The 12,798-nt window shown below is 39.2% G+C and overlaps 2 protein-coding genes across 3 annotated transcripts in view; both read left to right on the forward strand.

The window, feature by feature from the left end:
* Positions 1–3,531, forward strand: sostdc1a (sclerostin domain containing 1a). Its single transcript, XM_060888204.1, has 2 exons — positions 1–388; positions 2,538–3,531. The coding sequence occupies exons 1-2, from the start codon at positions 181–183 to the stop codon at positions 2,963–2,965; spliced, it is 636 nt and encodes a 211-aa protein (XP_060744187.1). The 5' UTR covers positions 1–180; the 3' UTR covers positions 2,966–3,531.
* Positions 3,532–4,046: 515 nt separating this feature from the next.
* Positions 4,047–12,798, forward strand: part of crppa (CDP-L-ribitol pyrophosphorylase A) — a 30,970-nt gene continuing 22,218 nt past the window's right edge. Inside the window, exons 1-7 of one of the 2 annotated variants that reach the window (XM_060888400.1) lie at positions 4,521–4,651; positions 4,976–5,112; positions 5,210–5,486; positions 7,781–7,930; positions 11,193–11,297; positions 11,415–11,460; positions 12,421–12,518. In XM_060888400.1, coding sequence (XP_060744383.1) covers positions 5,265–5,486; positions 7,781–7,930; positions 11,193–11,297; positions 11,415–11,460; positions 12,421–12,518 — 621 coding nt within the window. In that variant the 5' untranslated portion in view covers positions 4,521–4,651; positions 4,976–5,112; positions 5,210–5,264. Of the gene's footprint in view, positions 4,652–4,975; positions 5,113–5,209; positions 5,487–7,780; positions 7,931–11,192; positions 11,298–11,414; positions 11,461–12,420; positions 12,519–12,798 lie in introns of both variants that reach the window. The other variant, XM_060888399.1, reaches the window with a different exon arrangement.

Below are 12,798 nucleotides of genomic sequence, written 5' to 3' on the forward strand. Positions count from 1 at the left end.
TGGCTGCGCGAGCAACACGTCGAGCCCTTATTCACCTGAGCTGCTGCGTATATAAAGTTCAAGACATGACAGAAAAACGGTCAAGGCGAGTTGAAACTGCAGCTGCATCATCATCATCATCATCATCATCATCACTGGCACCTTGTCCAAAAGCGCCACTGATTTCCATTTCCCCAAACCATGCGCGTGCACAAGGATGAATCGCGCAACCTCTTGGTTTTGTTGTGCTTTTTGATGAAGACTGGTGCTGCTATGAAGAACGACGCCACGGAGATCGTGTATCCTCACACGATGGAGGATCCCGGAGAAGAACCCGCGGATGAAGCGGCTCTGAATCGCGCACGTGGTGGAGGCAGAGGGTCCGAGAACGCGGCGCGAGATCGAACCGGTGAGTGCGCGCGACTCTCCACAGTGCGCCTTTTACGCACATTTTAGGGCAATGAGAAGTGTTTAGGGAACCTCAAGATTCGGTAAGCAGAACAGAGTAAGTGGTCTGTGGTTTTTATTTTTATTTTTTTACAGCGATGAAAATCCTAACCCACCTAAAATGATTATTATATTTAAGGATCCAAGCACCAAAGTAATCTCAGACCTAATATCTTCTCAGAAATATTCAGAAATAGAAAAGCTCAGTGGCTCCAAAAAATATCATTTGAAAAATCTAAATAATGTGTGGAATTTATTTTACAGTTAAAGGGTCCCCTGATTACAAAACGTTTGAGAAGCACTGCCTGAATGTTCATGGTTCTCAATAGAAAAGAACCCACAGGGATCTGTAATGTAAAGCCTGGCAGCTGGGGATTCTTCTTCAACATGACCTTATTATGGTGGAGATCATGATCAAGTCAGTATAAGTCATTTTATATATATATATATATATATATATATATATATATATATATATATATATATATATATATATATATATATATATATGTATTCCCAGCTGGTTACCAGAGTTGAATAAACACAAGGCTAGACAAATATAAACCATGAGGTTTATATGATCCAAGATGTTTGGGATCCACATTTTGATGCAGTGTAACTGAGTTAGGATGACTCCAATAAATGAATATAAACATTCATATTTGCTTGTGTATCTAATGTCTGAACAGTTGGTAACATAATGGTAATGGTAACAAAATAAACCTGCTCTTAAATTATAATTATTTATATTTATATAAAGGTTTTTATTTGGTTGCAGAGTTTGGGAACCTCTGTCTTAGGGTGCAAACTTGTGGTGCCACTTTGATTAAAATAAGGGTGGAAGAAAGAAAGGTAAAGAGAAAGAAAACATTTAGTTTATCTTAGTATAGCTTATTATCTAATTAAAAATACTTTAAAAAGCACTTGGGATTTCTTCTTAAAATTAAGGTGTCACTCAAACATTAAGGAGAAAGAAGGCTTATTTTTTAATTTTTTTATTTAGATCGTTATATATATATATATATATATATATATATATATATATATATATATATATATATATATATATATATATATATATAGAGAGAGAGAGAGAGAGAGAGAGAGAGAGAGAGAGTGAGAGAGAGAGGTAGGTAGATAGACAGACAGATAGATAGATAGATAGATAGTTGTAATGATTTGCTTTATATCATTAATAAGGGCTAATAATAAGTTGAAGAGTCTAAGAGAGTCAATTATTTATAAGTTAAAAACAACCTGCTGTTCCTGCTGTTCTCTGTAAGACTTTATTCATTTCTAATCACAACATTTAGTTTCTCCCACCACTTTTAAATTTTGCCCATTGTGTTAGATATAAAGTGACAATCACGGTGAGGGTCTGAAAGAGTGAATAAGTGTATATAGATGACACACTCTTTTGGCACGCACCCATATTGACTGGCAAAGATGAGAGAATTCAGAGCACAATACCTGCTGACTGAATCCTGTCAGGTTGTGTGAATGGTGCTGCATCTCAGTTGCTCACAATGTCTCCAGTCGGCACCGTGTTCGTCTTGAATCCCTGCTACCTGAAGCAGGGATAAAAAAGGCCTCTCAGCTCTCCATTCATCACACACTGTCATAGAGAAGGGGGCTCATTGTTGCCAAGGTGTGTGTGCTTGGTGAAAGCAGCTCTGCTTAGGTTACACTGTCAGGTGGTGTAGCCTGAGGGCAGAGGAATGTTCATAGTATCAGACGGCAACGCTAATCCAACAATGGAACAGACTTTTAGACAACATCCTTCTGTGTTAAACCATTTCCTCATATGTTATAAAGAAAGGAATGGAGGTAGGACAGAGATGCACCCCATAATAGCTTTTCTTTCTAGCTAATAATATCTCACCACTGGTTCCTTAGTGGCAATAATATTGAATTCTACATGTATAGAGGTAAATAAACTGCATATATTTAATCCTATAGGGAACTGCTTGATGTCATTGTGTGTGCTATTTTTATACAAAATAAATAAATATAAATATAAAATATAATACTTATAATAATTCTACAATAAATACAATATTTTATAATAAAAATAAAATATCTAAAAATTGCTCCTCACTGTCTAATTCCAGATACTGGTCCGATGGGCTGCAGAGAACTGCGCTCCACAAAGTACATCTCGGATGGCCAGTGCACCAGCATCAACCCCATTAAAGAGCTGGTGTGTGCAGGAGAGTGTCTCGCTGCCCAGGTGCTTCCTAACTGGATAGGGGGTTATGGTAAAAAGCCAAGGAGCCGCCGGGGCAGCCAGGACTGGCGCTGTGTCAATGACAAGACCCGAACTGAGCGCATTCAGCTGCAGTGCCAGGATGGCAGCACCAGGACCTACAAGATAACAGTAGTGACCGGCTGCAAGTGCAAACGTTACCTGAAACAGCACAACGAATCCGCAAACAAATCTGAGAGCGTCACTCAACGCCAGCAGATCCACAAGCCCAAAAGCAAGCGGAAGCACCGGAATAGCAAGGTGAACGGGAACTGGCATGAGTCGGAGTCCTGAGGCATGTGGCTGTGAATGAAAAAACAAAGAAATAAAACTCTGGACTACCTGTGAAAGAAGGACTGCAGAGCTGAAGAGCTCAGGAGCAGTGGACATTGATTATAAGGATAAAAATGTTGAATGGAAATTTATGGCTATTCCACATAAGTGGCTTCAAACCAAACAGCCACACAATCACTGCTTGTGCTTCCCTTACAATCCATAATGACTTTTATGCCAGAGTTTGGCATTTCAGTATATCAAAAATATCACCTGCTCATGACTGTCTCTCTGTGAGAAATCATATCACTGGCTGTACTGTGCATTAAAGGCCAGATGACCCTGAATATCTCATGTTTGAGAAAACTATAGCTGTGTAAATAAAGTAAATACCGTCTCTGTGTGTAATGTCTGTAAATACAAAGCATTTACCTGTGTAACTGCAAGATATTTAGTTCCTGTTAGCAAGTATACATTGATGTAATATATTTTGTATTGATGTTCTCATCATGTGGTTCATCTAATCCTTCATATACATTTAGTAATTTTATGCAGGCATTATATTGCACTATTTCATATGATGGCAATTTCACTGTTTTGTCGTAAAAAGTATTAAATGGTCATAATTTGGATACAACAAATTTTTTGCAGGGTCTGATTTCTTTGGTCTCCTTTCACTGTTAGTTTGCAAAACATTCACTGTGAATGTCACTATGCACAAACATCAAGATAATGCACACTTTAATTGTTAGACATTAATTTGATAATGTCAATAATATTATACATCTTTTATTTATAGAGAACTAACAGGTCAGATAGTTCTATTACTAAATAGTACCCCAAATGTTGCAAAACACATTCATAACAGAATCCTCCTTCACCTCCGGGCTTTTGAAAGGGGGGTAACATGGGCAAGAGCACACCAACAGGTAACACCATCTTCAGTATGGTCATTATCCACATAATAACATACTTTGTTCCCTGCACAGTTGCTCCATTTAATTATATGGCTTATTATTTATGAATATGATTAGCAGGAGAAACAGAACGCTTATTGGCTGTTGCAGCTCATGAAGCCACGCCCCTTTATAATTAATAAACAAATCGACGCACAATAATAATCGTTTCTACGACGGATTCTTGGTTTGCGTCCTGAGACGAAACTAAACAAAAATGTATTTATTATAATAATACACTGCAATGAAGTGGCATACGGTGGTATTTTGGTCCCTGCGGCTTTATATCTGATACCAGGCTAAAGCTAACAGTACAGGCGTCTATGTAAAGGCTGAGTACCGAATACCTCCCTGTTCTCTTTATTAGTGCACTACATAGGCTGGAGACGCCATTATTTCATACCCTCTGAAGTGAACACTTCAAATACGTCCGGGTTTATTTAGAATTCAGTTTTAATGTTGTCCGTTCTGGTTATTAAGCGCTATTTAAAGTTGTGTTTTCGGGCTCTGCTTGCTGGTTAGCAGATTAGCCTCGAATCAAAGACTAGAGGCCTGGTGATCCGCGGCTTTTCCTGAAATTCGAAACGGATCACAGTGATCGAATGATGGGACGCGACGCTGTAGACTTCACGGTGTCTGTGGTTCTACCTGCCGCTGGTAGCGGTGAAAGGACAGGACTTCCGACCCCCAAACAGTTCTGCACCTTCCTCAACAGACCACTCATCAGCTTCACCATCGAAACTTTTGAAAGGTATCTGCACTGTAATCTGTTATAACACAATTAGTCTCTCTGTCAGTGGAACATGAAGGTAGAGTGAATTCCTAGAGCCAGTAAGCTCCCTCCCTCTGTGTGAGTGTGTGTGTGTGAGGATACTAAAAGAAAATGAACCAAAAGCTCTGGCGTGTGTGTTTTTTGAAGTCGATAAAAAAAAAAAAAACCCGCAATGTATTCTGGGATATGTAGTGAGTTGAAGTCCACAACATGGTATCGCTACTGGGGAGAAACCACCCAGTATATCAAAGACTAAAAGGACATTGATGTAAGCTAATTATTTTTTTTTGGCATGTACGACAGATTATTTGCTGTCAGCTAATGTTTCAAGGTAGAACATTTTGGATCGGAACCAAGCACAGCAGCTTGTAAGAAGAAGCAAAGCTGAGGCTGGTTTCTTTCTATCCCAGGTTGTAGAGATTTCATGACATTCATTTCAGGTGACTGACAAAATGATTCCAGTTTATTATCAGCTGAGATTGAGAAATTACTCTTTAATCCTGGACAAACATCACCTGATTTTCTTCTTTTCTTCAGAATCCCATGGATCAAAAGCATTGTTGTTGTAGTTGCTAAGGAGAGCCGTGACCCGATGCTGCAAATCGTCCAGCAGTTTTGTCATACAAAAGTGAAAGTTGTTGAAGGGGGAACCACAAGACATAGATCCATCTTCAGTGGTCTTCAGGCGTTCATTGAGAGCTCAGAGGGCCCCGAGCTTCCCAAGCCAAAAGTGGTCATCATCCACGATGCCGTGCGTCCGTTCGTTGACGAGGAGTTTCTGCTCAAAATCACGTTGGCAGCTAAAGAACAAGGGGTTAGAGTATTCTGTGTGCACAAATGTTCAGATGTGTCACTCCTCATTTACTGCTATGCATACACTTTTAATAATAACTCCTGTACATCTTTCTATTTATGAAATGATTTAATCTGTCAATCCTGTGGCATAAGCACAATGCATAGGATCATGCAGACACATGTCACAGTTAATGTTCACACCAATCATCATCTGTCTCACTGACTTTGGCTGTGGTATGTTTTTTTTGTGCTTGGTATAAGTATTTGAAAAACAAAAAGCAGACAAATAATTATTTTACAGCTGTGATGAGCAGAAAAGCATTGTGCCGCTGCCACAAGATTGGACAATTGCGTGTTCTTTTCATAAAAGAAAATGTGACTGTTTATTCTGTTTATCCAGCATTATATTAAGCCAAAATATTACTTGAATATTTGAGCATTTTACTTTTAACCTTTCTATTGCGTCTATTGTTTATGTCCAGACCAGACAACAATTTCATTCTAAACCAATTTTTGTGTGCTGTGAAAGTCTGGTAACTAAACACTCATTTATAATGGAAGACTAGGGTTATTTGTTAAGTTCAGAAATGTAACGTAAAAATATACAGACAGGTGACACATATAAGGTGCTTTATAGGTGCTGGGTCCACATCCTATTTTTCAGTAGATCACAATAATTCTTCACGACACTAATGGATGGTGTTTTTGATTTTTTTTTAACCATACTGAATGATCTTACCCATAGATAAACAAAGATGTTACTTTATTCACTGTTGCTATTGAAATACAGCCAGTCAAGCAGCCTTTGTGATGAAAGCTGCCCCATCCTTTTCTCACTAATTTCCTGCTTTCTCTATTTAAAATTGAGGTGAAACGAGCCTGTTCAGATTTCTTTGGACCTGCTACAGAGCACGATAGGATTTTATTTGCTCAGTTGTATCACGGACTGCTATTTGGAAGCATCTGCTTGTTATCTTATATAATATAATATAATATAACCATTCACCCCAAGTTCAAAACTAAGAATTAAGCTTTTAAAATCAACATTATAGACAGTATTTCCCGAGGTGGATTTATCCAAGTTTTAATGACTGTAGCATCCTGTGGTTTCAGGATGAAACCATATTTATGTTGTGCTTATTTTACAAATACCTTTGACCAAAAATTTCATGAAAGCATCCTGTACATGTTTCACATAACAGTTTATTGGCTACTCCAGAGGCCGCCCTTAGGCTTCCATTATAATTAGGCTTTATAAACTGATTTAATGTTCTTTTCTCAGTCTAGAGAAGCATGTCGGAAAAATTGTCCATGGTTATCACATATATGCTACAGATGTGGTCGATACGTTAGGTCAAAAAACATTGGAGAGTTCTTCACTCTTTAGTTCTTCAACTTTAAATGTTAAATCATTCAGGGACTAAACTAGAAGTAAAAGCAAAAGGTTTGTAGATACCATAGTGAGGAATTTAAGTCTGGACTATAAATGATATCTTTATGTCAATTGAACTGAATAGAAAGTATTTTGATGCGATTTTCTTCTGCCCTATCGTGGACCCATGTTTACACCATAATATTGCAAAATGTTAAAAGTATGCTGGTGTTTGTCCTGGTTTATCTCAAATCCTAAACAGTAATTCGGCAGCACGCACATTAAGATTAATGTTTTGACCAACTTGTTGAAACAAACCACAGTCTCAGTGGTATTGTGTCATTTTTATGAGGTGAGTGAGAACTGACCAGAAAGATCTCAGAGAGTAATTGCTGCAGGTCACAATGCTATCTATATGTCCAAGTGTGCACTTTATCGCATAAAATGCTGGTAAGTCTGTCACTTGTCTGATTTTCGTTTTCTGTTTCTTCTTCTTTAGGCTTTTACCAGATGGCCTTCATTATCTCTCCATTAGTCCTGATTATAAAGGAATGTCAGATTGAGTGCAGAGACATCCATAAAGCCTGAACAGCTTAAACAGCATTACGTTACACAAAACATACTACTTACCCACTCCTCATGGTGATCTGCTAAAATGGAGTAAAATATAAGGAGCTCAGCACGCTTCCTGTTTGGCTTATGGGTGTCATTATTTACAGGGGGGCTATGTACTTAGGCTTAAACCTTCAATTGTGATTCTAAATTCTTTTTCAAAAGCTGCTTCCTAAGGGAATCTCCCGGAAAGGCAAAGAAAATAGTAGCAAACAGGAGTTCATGTGCAGTCTCATGTCTTAGAATCCACTTTCAGTGTGTATATCTGATGAAGCATTATTCTGATGGCGCTATGAGAATTTGAGATCCGCTTTCTACTATTCCGACAGGCTTCTGGAGCCATTCGTCCTCTGGTGTCCACGGTGATTGCCACCACCTCTGAAGGCTTCCTTGACCACTCACTGGAGCGAACCAAGTACAGGGCCAGTGAAATGCCCCAAGGATTTCTCTATGACGTCATCTATCAGGCATACCAACGGGTAAGGAAGGTCTACCTCAAATCACATTAGAGTATTTCTGTTCATAGAAAAATGTACTACATTTGGATGATGTACTATTTCAGCTGTCCCATCATGCACCAGCACCAGGAACAGATTGTAGCAGGTAACAAAAGAAATGCATATGTTGTGCTGCTTCTCCTTCTAACTGTAATTCCTAATGTACTATGACAAGTCAATTGAACAGTAAATAAATAATCATTTCAAGTACAAAGCAAGCACTGAATGAATTTGGGATTGAACTGAAATTTTGAAATGAACAGATAATGTGATCCAAACTGTATCTATAGAGGAGCATTCTTTATTTTCTTTAGAATGAACACCAGAAATGTTCATAGGGCAAAAAAAGGTCACGAGGGGCAGATTTTAGGACGTTTCATTAGTTTTTTCATTCATTCATTCATCTTCTACCGCTTATCCAAACTACCTCGGGTCACGGGGAGCCTGTGCCTATCTCAGGCGTCATTGGGCATCAAGGCAGGATACACCCTGGACGGAGTGCACACACACACTCTCATTCACTCACGCAATCACACACTACGGACAATTTTCCAGAGATGCCAATCAACCTACCATGCATGTCTTTGGACTGGGGGAGGAAACTGGAGTACCCGGAGGAAACCCCCGAGGCACGGGGAGAACATGCAAACTCCACACACACAAGGCGGAGGCGGGAATCGAACCCCGACCCTGGAGGTGTGAGGCGAACGTGCTAACCACTAAGCCACCGTGCCCCCCTTCATTAGTTTTAAGTTTGTTTTAATTTCTGGAAATGGGACCAGCTAAATTTGTTCAAAAATGTTATGAGCAGGTATAAAAAAATTAAAAAATCATATGCAAAAGTAGTGGCTACTGCACATTTTTTGGTTTAGGCCACTTCAAAATTTGTGTTTGAATCTGAATACAGATATGAATATTTGAAGCATTAAACATACACAGATCATGGTATTGCGCTACACCCTGAGGTTGAATTTATCAGCTCTCACAGACATCAACTCATTCAAAATTTTCTAGATTTCTACATATAACATAAGCTGATTTCTTAATTTATAAATACTTGGTTACACCTAGGCTTGCCCAATCTGGTCAAGATTCCACCTGCCATTTGGGTTCCTGCACTTTTTAGTCCACTTTTCCACACAAATGGCATTTAGTTCGTTTGTGATGCACATTGTAATGGTTTCTCTGCTGTGTCAAATAATCCTGCAAGTTTTTTTATGAGATTAAGTGCAGTAGGTTTTCAGATCCAGTCAAAATGTCCAAGAGTTTCTTCATGTTTGTTGAGTAATTCACTCACATTTGGTTTTATGCACTCTACCATAATCATCCTGGAACGCGGGAGTGTCAGTGTTGTGTTTGGTTTGGACATGAAGTAAAGTTGGCAGTCTAACGATCTGACAAAAATAAGATGCTGCCATTGGTGGATATGACTTATATGACTTTCTCTAGGGTGCACACTTGCAGGATGTGATTAAAAACATAGCTACTGATTTTATGTGGGCCGTATAGTGCCGTTTACAAGATCTATTATCAGTGCCCTTATTCCATCTTACTTATATAACACGTTTTAGGAACATCTGAAGTTGCCAGGTTTGCTAAATTTGCACTCAGGTGATATTTTGTACTGTATGTACAGTATATTAGACATGAGATGCTCCATTAAAGCCAAAATGTCATACATATCCCAGTATAGGCTTCAGAAGAAACATTGTCATGAGATTATATAGTCAGAAAATACATAGTTGGAATACACATAAACACATAAAACCAGCTGTTATACGTTTTGTACGAAAAATACTTTTGGATATTTCCTCATCACAATGAAATTAGTTTCTGGTTACCCTGGCAGTACTGCAGAAAAAAAAAAATTCTTTTTTTTGGCACGAGTGCAACACACAGGCGTAGATTTTAACCCCCAAATTACATACGACACTGTACAATAACTACTCTTCATATGGCTGTGATACGGGTCTGCTGCGAATTCTGGATAATGTAAAAAATATGTGATATCAGCATTGTAGAGTGCAGATAACTTCTCAAAGGAAATGGAAAAAACAGCACCAACCAGCAAATTAGCAACAGAATAGCTAAGCACATCACAGTATATAAAAATTCTAGTGTTGAAAAGAAACACAGAGTAGATTTAGCTTTAGCTATTTTTAACTCTGAGTGTTCACCTCTACTACTGTCTTTGGTGTAGAACATAAGAGCTCTCGAGTACTGATTGTCTCATTGCTTTATAAACGAGAATGAAAGTCCCAAGACATCTGACATAGTGAAGAGGTATAGTCAGGCTTTCGAGGTATATACATGGCTGATCTAATGCTGATATATGATCTAACACTCCTGGGCCTTTTTGCATTCAGCTCCTACAGTGGTGAATGTATAGCTCTTTGCTTTTCAAACCAAAGCTTATACATCTTCCTGCGGTTGACATGAAGTAGTCCAGACTTCGTCTTAACTTCATTTCATCTACTTTTGCTACTCACGGTTACTGCAGTTTGTCTGTTAAATAAAAAAGAGTCAGTGACAGATTTGTAAAATGTGGCCAAGGGCCATGTGTCAAAGCTCTTACAGTGGTCCTTTCTGCTTGAATGATGTATTCACAGTGTGACATCCTTTGAGAATGATGGAGCCATTGTAGAGCCAAAAGAGACACCCAACCCCCAGTGTGTTATACTTTAAAGAAGGCTAAAATGCCAAGGGTTAAATGACTGCAGGACCTGGTCTCTCTCTCCCTCTCTCTCTCTCTCTGTGTCTGTGTGTGTGTGTGTGTGTGTGTGTGTGTGTAAAACCTTTCTCCTTTGCTGAGGATAAAATATGCCATACATATTGCATCTATAATATCTCAAGTAGCTCTCTGATGTGTGAGCTCAGAGCTGTGAGTATTTATCGGCTGTGCCAGTTCTCTCCTTAGAAAAAGAACCTAATTCCAATACAAATCTCATTATATGCCGTAATATGGTAAACAAAACAAAACTCAATTTTGATACAGAATGGTTTAAAAACTAGCATGCTACATGTCTGTGGTAACTCTGGTCTTGAGGGGAGTGGGTGAGTTTATCCTTTCATGTTTTCCATTTTGTTTTGAACGGATACTTAATTCGTACGAATGTTTACCTTTTTCCTCTTCTGGGTCCTTCTCGGTCATCCATAATAAATAAGTAAATAATTTCACTATTTCCTAAACACAAACACATGGTTCTGTTGTTGCTTTGCCTTATGTCCTGATTTTTCTCCACAGTGCAGCGAGTTTGACTTTGAGTTTGGCACCGAGTGCCTGCATTTGGCCCTGCAGTACAGCGGCACCAGTGCCAAGCTTATTGAGGGACCACCGACACTGTGGAAAGTAAGAGACAAGGCCGTCACTTTACTGGAATTTAAATCACGTCACGTTTATTCAGCCCATCCACGCAGAGTGGATTTTAGACATTTTTTTTTTAATTTGAGTTTTACTTTTTTCTAGGTGACGTACAAACGAGATTTGGCTGCCGCAGAGTCGATTATCAAAGGTATTTATTTCAATTTTGCGATCGCTCATCACACAACCCGTGCTTGGGTGAAAACAGCTACTGGTGTTCAAACTACTGGAGTTTATGCCTTAGTAAGCCAGAATCACTGGTAAATCTCTGGGAAATGTCAGCAACACGTTCTACCCCAGGTTTAGAAGGTGCTGTGTTTTATCACTGTTCAGTGATAGTTTGATTTGTGCGCATATTTATATGATGGTTTTGGATCGATGCTTTAAGGGAAATTTCCATGCTGTCAGCTTGTCCCCCTGGCTCTTCTGCCCAGGCATTACTTTGTGCTTGGAGGGCAGCCCTGTAACATAATGCCAAACTTGGTTTGGAGTGGAAAAACAACAAAAAATGCTTTAAGACCCCTTCACCAGAGTGCTTCATTTTCAGCTCCCAGTTAACTGCTTTCTCAGGTGAAGCATTTATGTTGTTGGATCTGCGGCTGCATTTTATCTTTTCGGGGGGAAGCTGTCTTTGTTATGGTCGTATTTGCATGCAATCTCATGTATGTTAAAGTGAAAGGTTGGATTAGTCGCTTGCGCTTAACTCTGCATCCTTCTGAATCCTGTGCCTGATTATTTACAGACTAAACTCTGACCCTTTGATATGTGGGAGGTATTTTGTCCACAAGCAATGCTTGCTGGGTTTTATTACTTGACCCTCTAAAAGTTTATTTTCTACACAATCCTTGATTGCTTACTTTATACTGTTTAATGTTCACTCAGAGCCCCTTGAAGAATGTTCCTTGCATGGATCAGTGCATTTCCTTAATAGACATTTCTGAATGAAATGATAAGGTATTTAAAGTGAACGATGGCATGTTTTGTATTTATTAGCTTGAAATAGACGCATTTCTGAAGGTCTTTGCTTTTCACAGGTGCATCAACTCAGAGTTAAGCACACTTCTGTTTCGTATTATTCAAGCTTAACGTTTGTGTCGTTTCTCATTTCCAGAGTCTCTCTCGCTGTCAGCGTGCCTCATCACAGGAGCCATGGCAGAAACCGTCGAGCTTTCCAGCAGGCTCCAGAAAAACCTGGAATCCCACCATATGGTAATGAGAATGATTTTGTAATACGTCAAGGTACAGTGATTATGATCATAATGTCTATATGACCTCATCTCTGTGCTCAGCAAAAGTAGCATCTGCTTGGGTGGCCTTGGTGTGTCAGATGTTCCTAGGCTAATGTATAATGCATGGAATCCCCCTCCCCAACACACACAACCAAAACACACGCTCCAAACTCCAAACGCTCTCATTCCCACACTCCTGGCTGCAAATCCAAACTGGTATACACAAAGCCGTAACTGCATCACCTGCAGACATCATGCTG

Source organism: Tachysurus vachellii, chromosome 15 (genome assembly GCF_030014155.1).
Source record: "Tachysurus vachellii isolate PV-2020 chromosome 15, HZAU_Pvac_v1, whole genome shotgun sequence".
NCBI lineage: Eukaryota > Metazoa > Chordata > Actinopteri > Siluriformes > Bagridae > Tachysurus > Tachysurus vachellii.

Excerpts from the sequence above, each read along its gene's own strand:
- sostdc1a (XM_060888204.1), top strand. The coding sequence starts at position 181 with ATGCGCGTGCACAAGGATGAATCGCGCAACCTCTTGGTTTTGTTGTGC. Across the intron at positions 389-2,537 it reads CGCGGCGCGAGATCGAACCG|ATACTGGTCCGATGGGCTGC; the intron begins GTGAGTGCGCGC and ends GTCTAATTCCAG.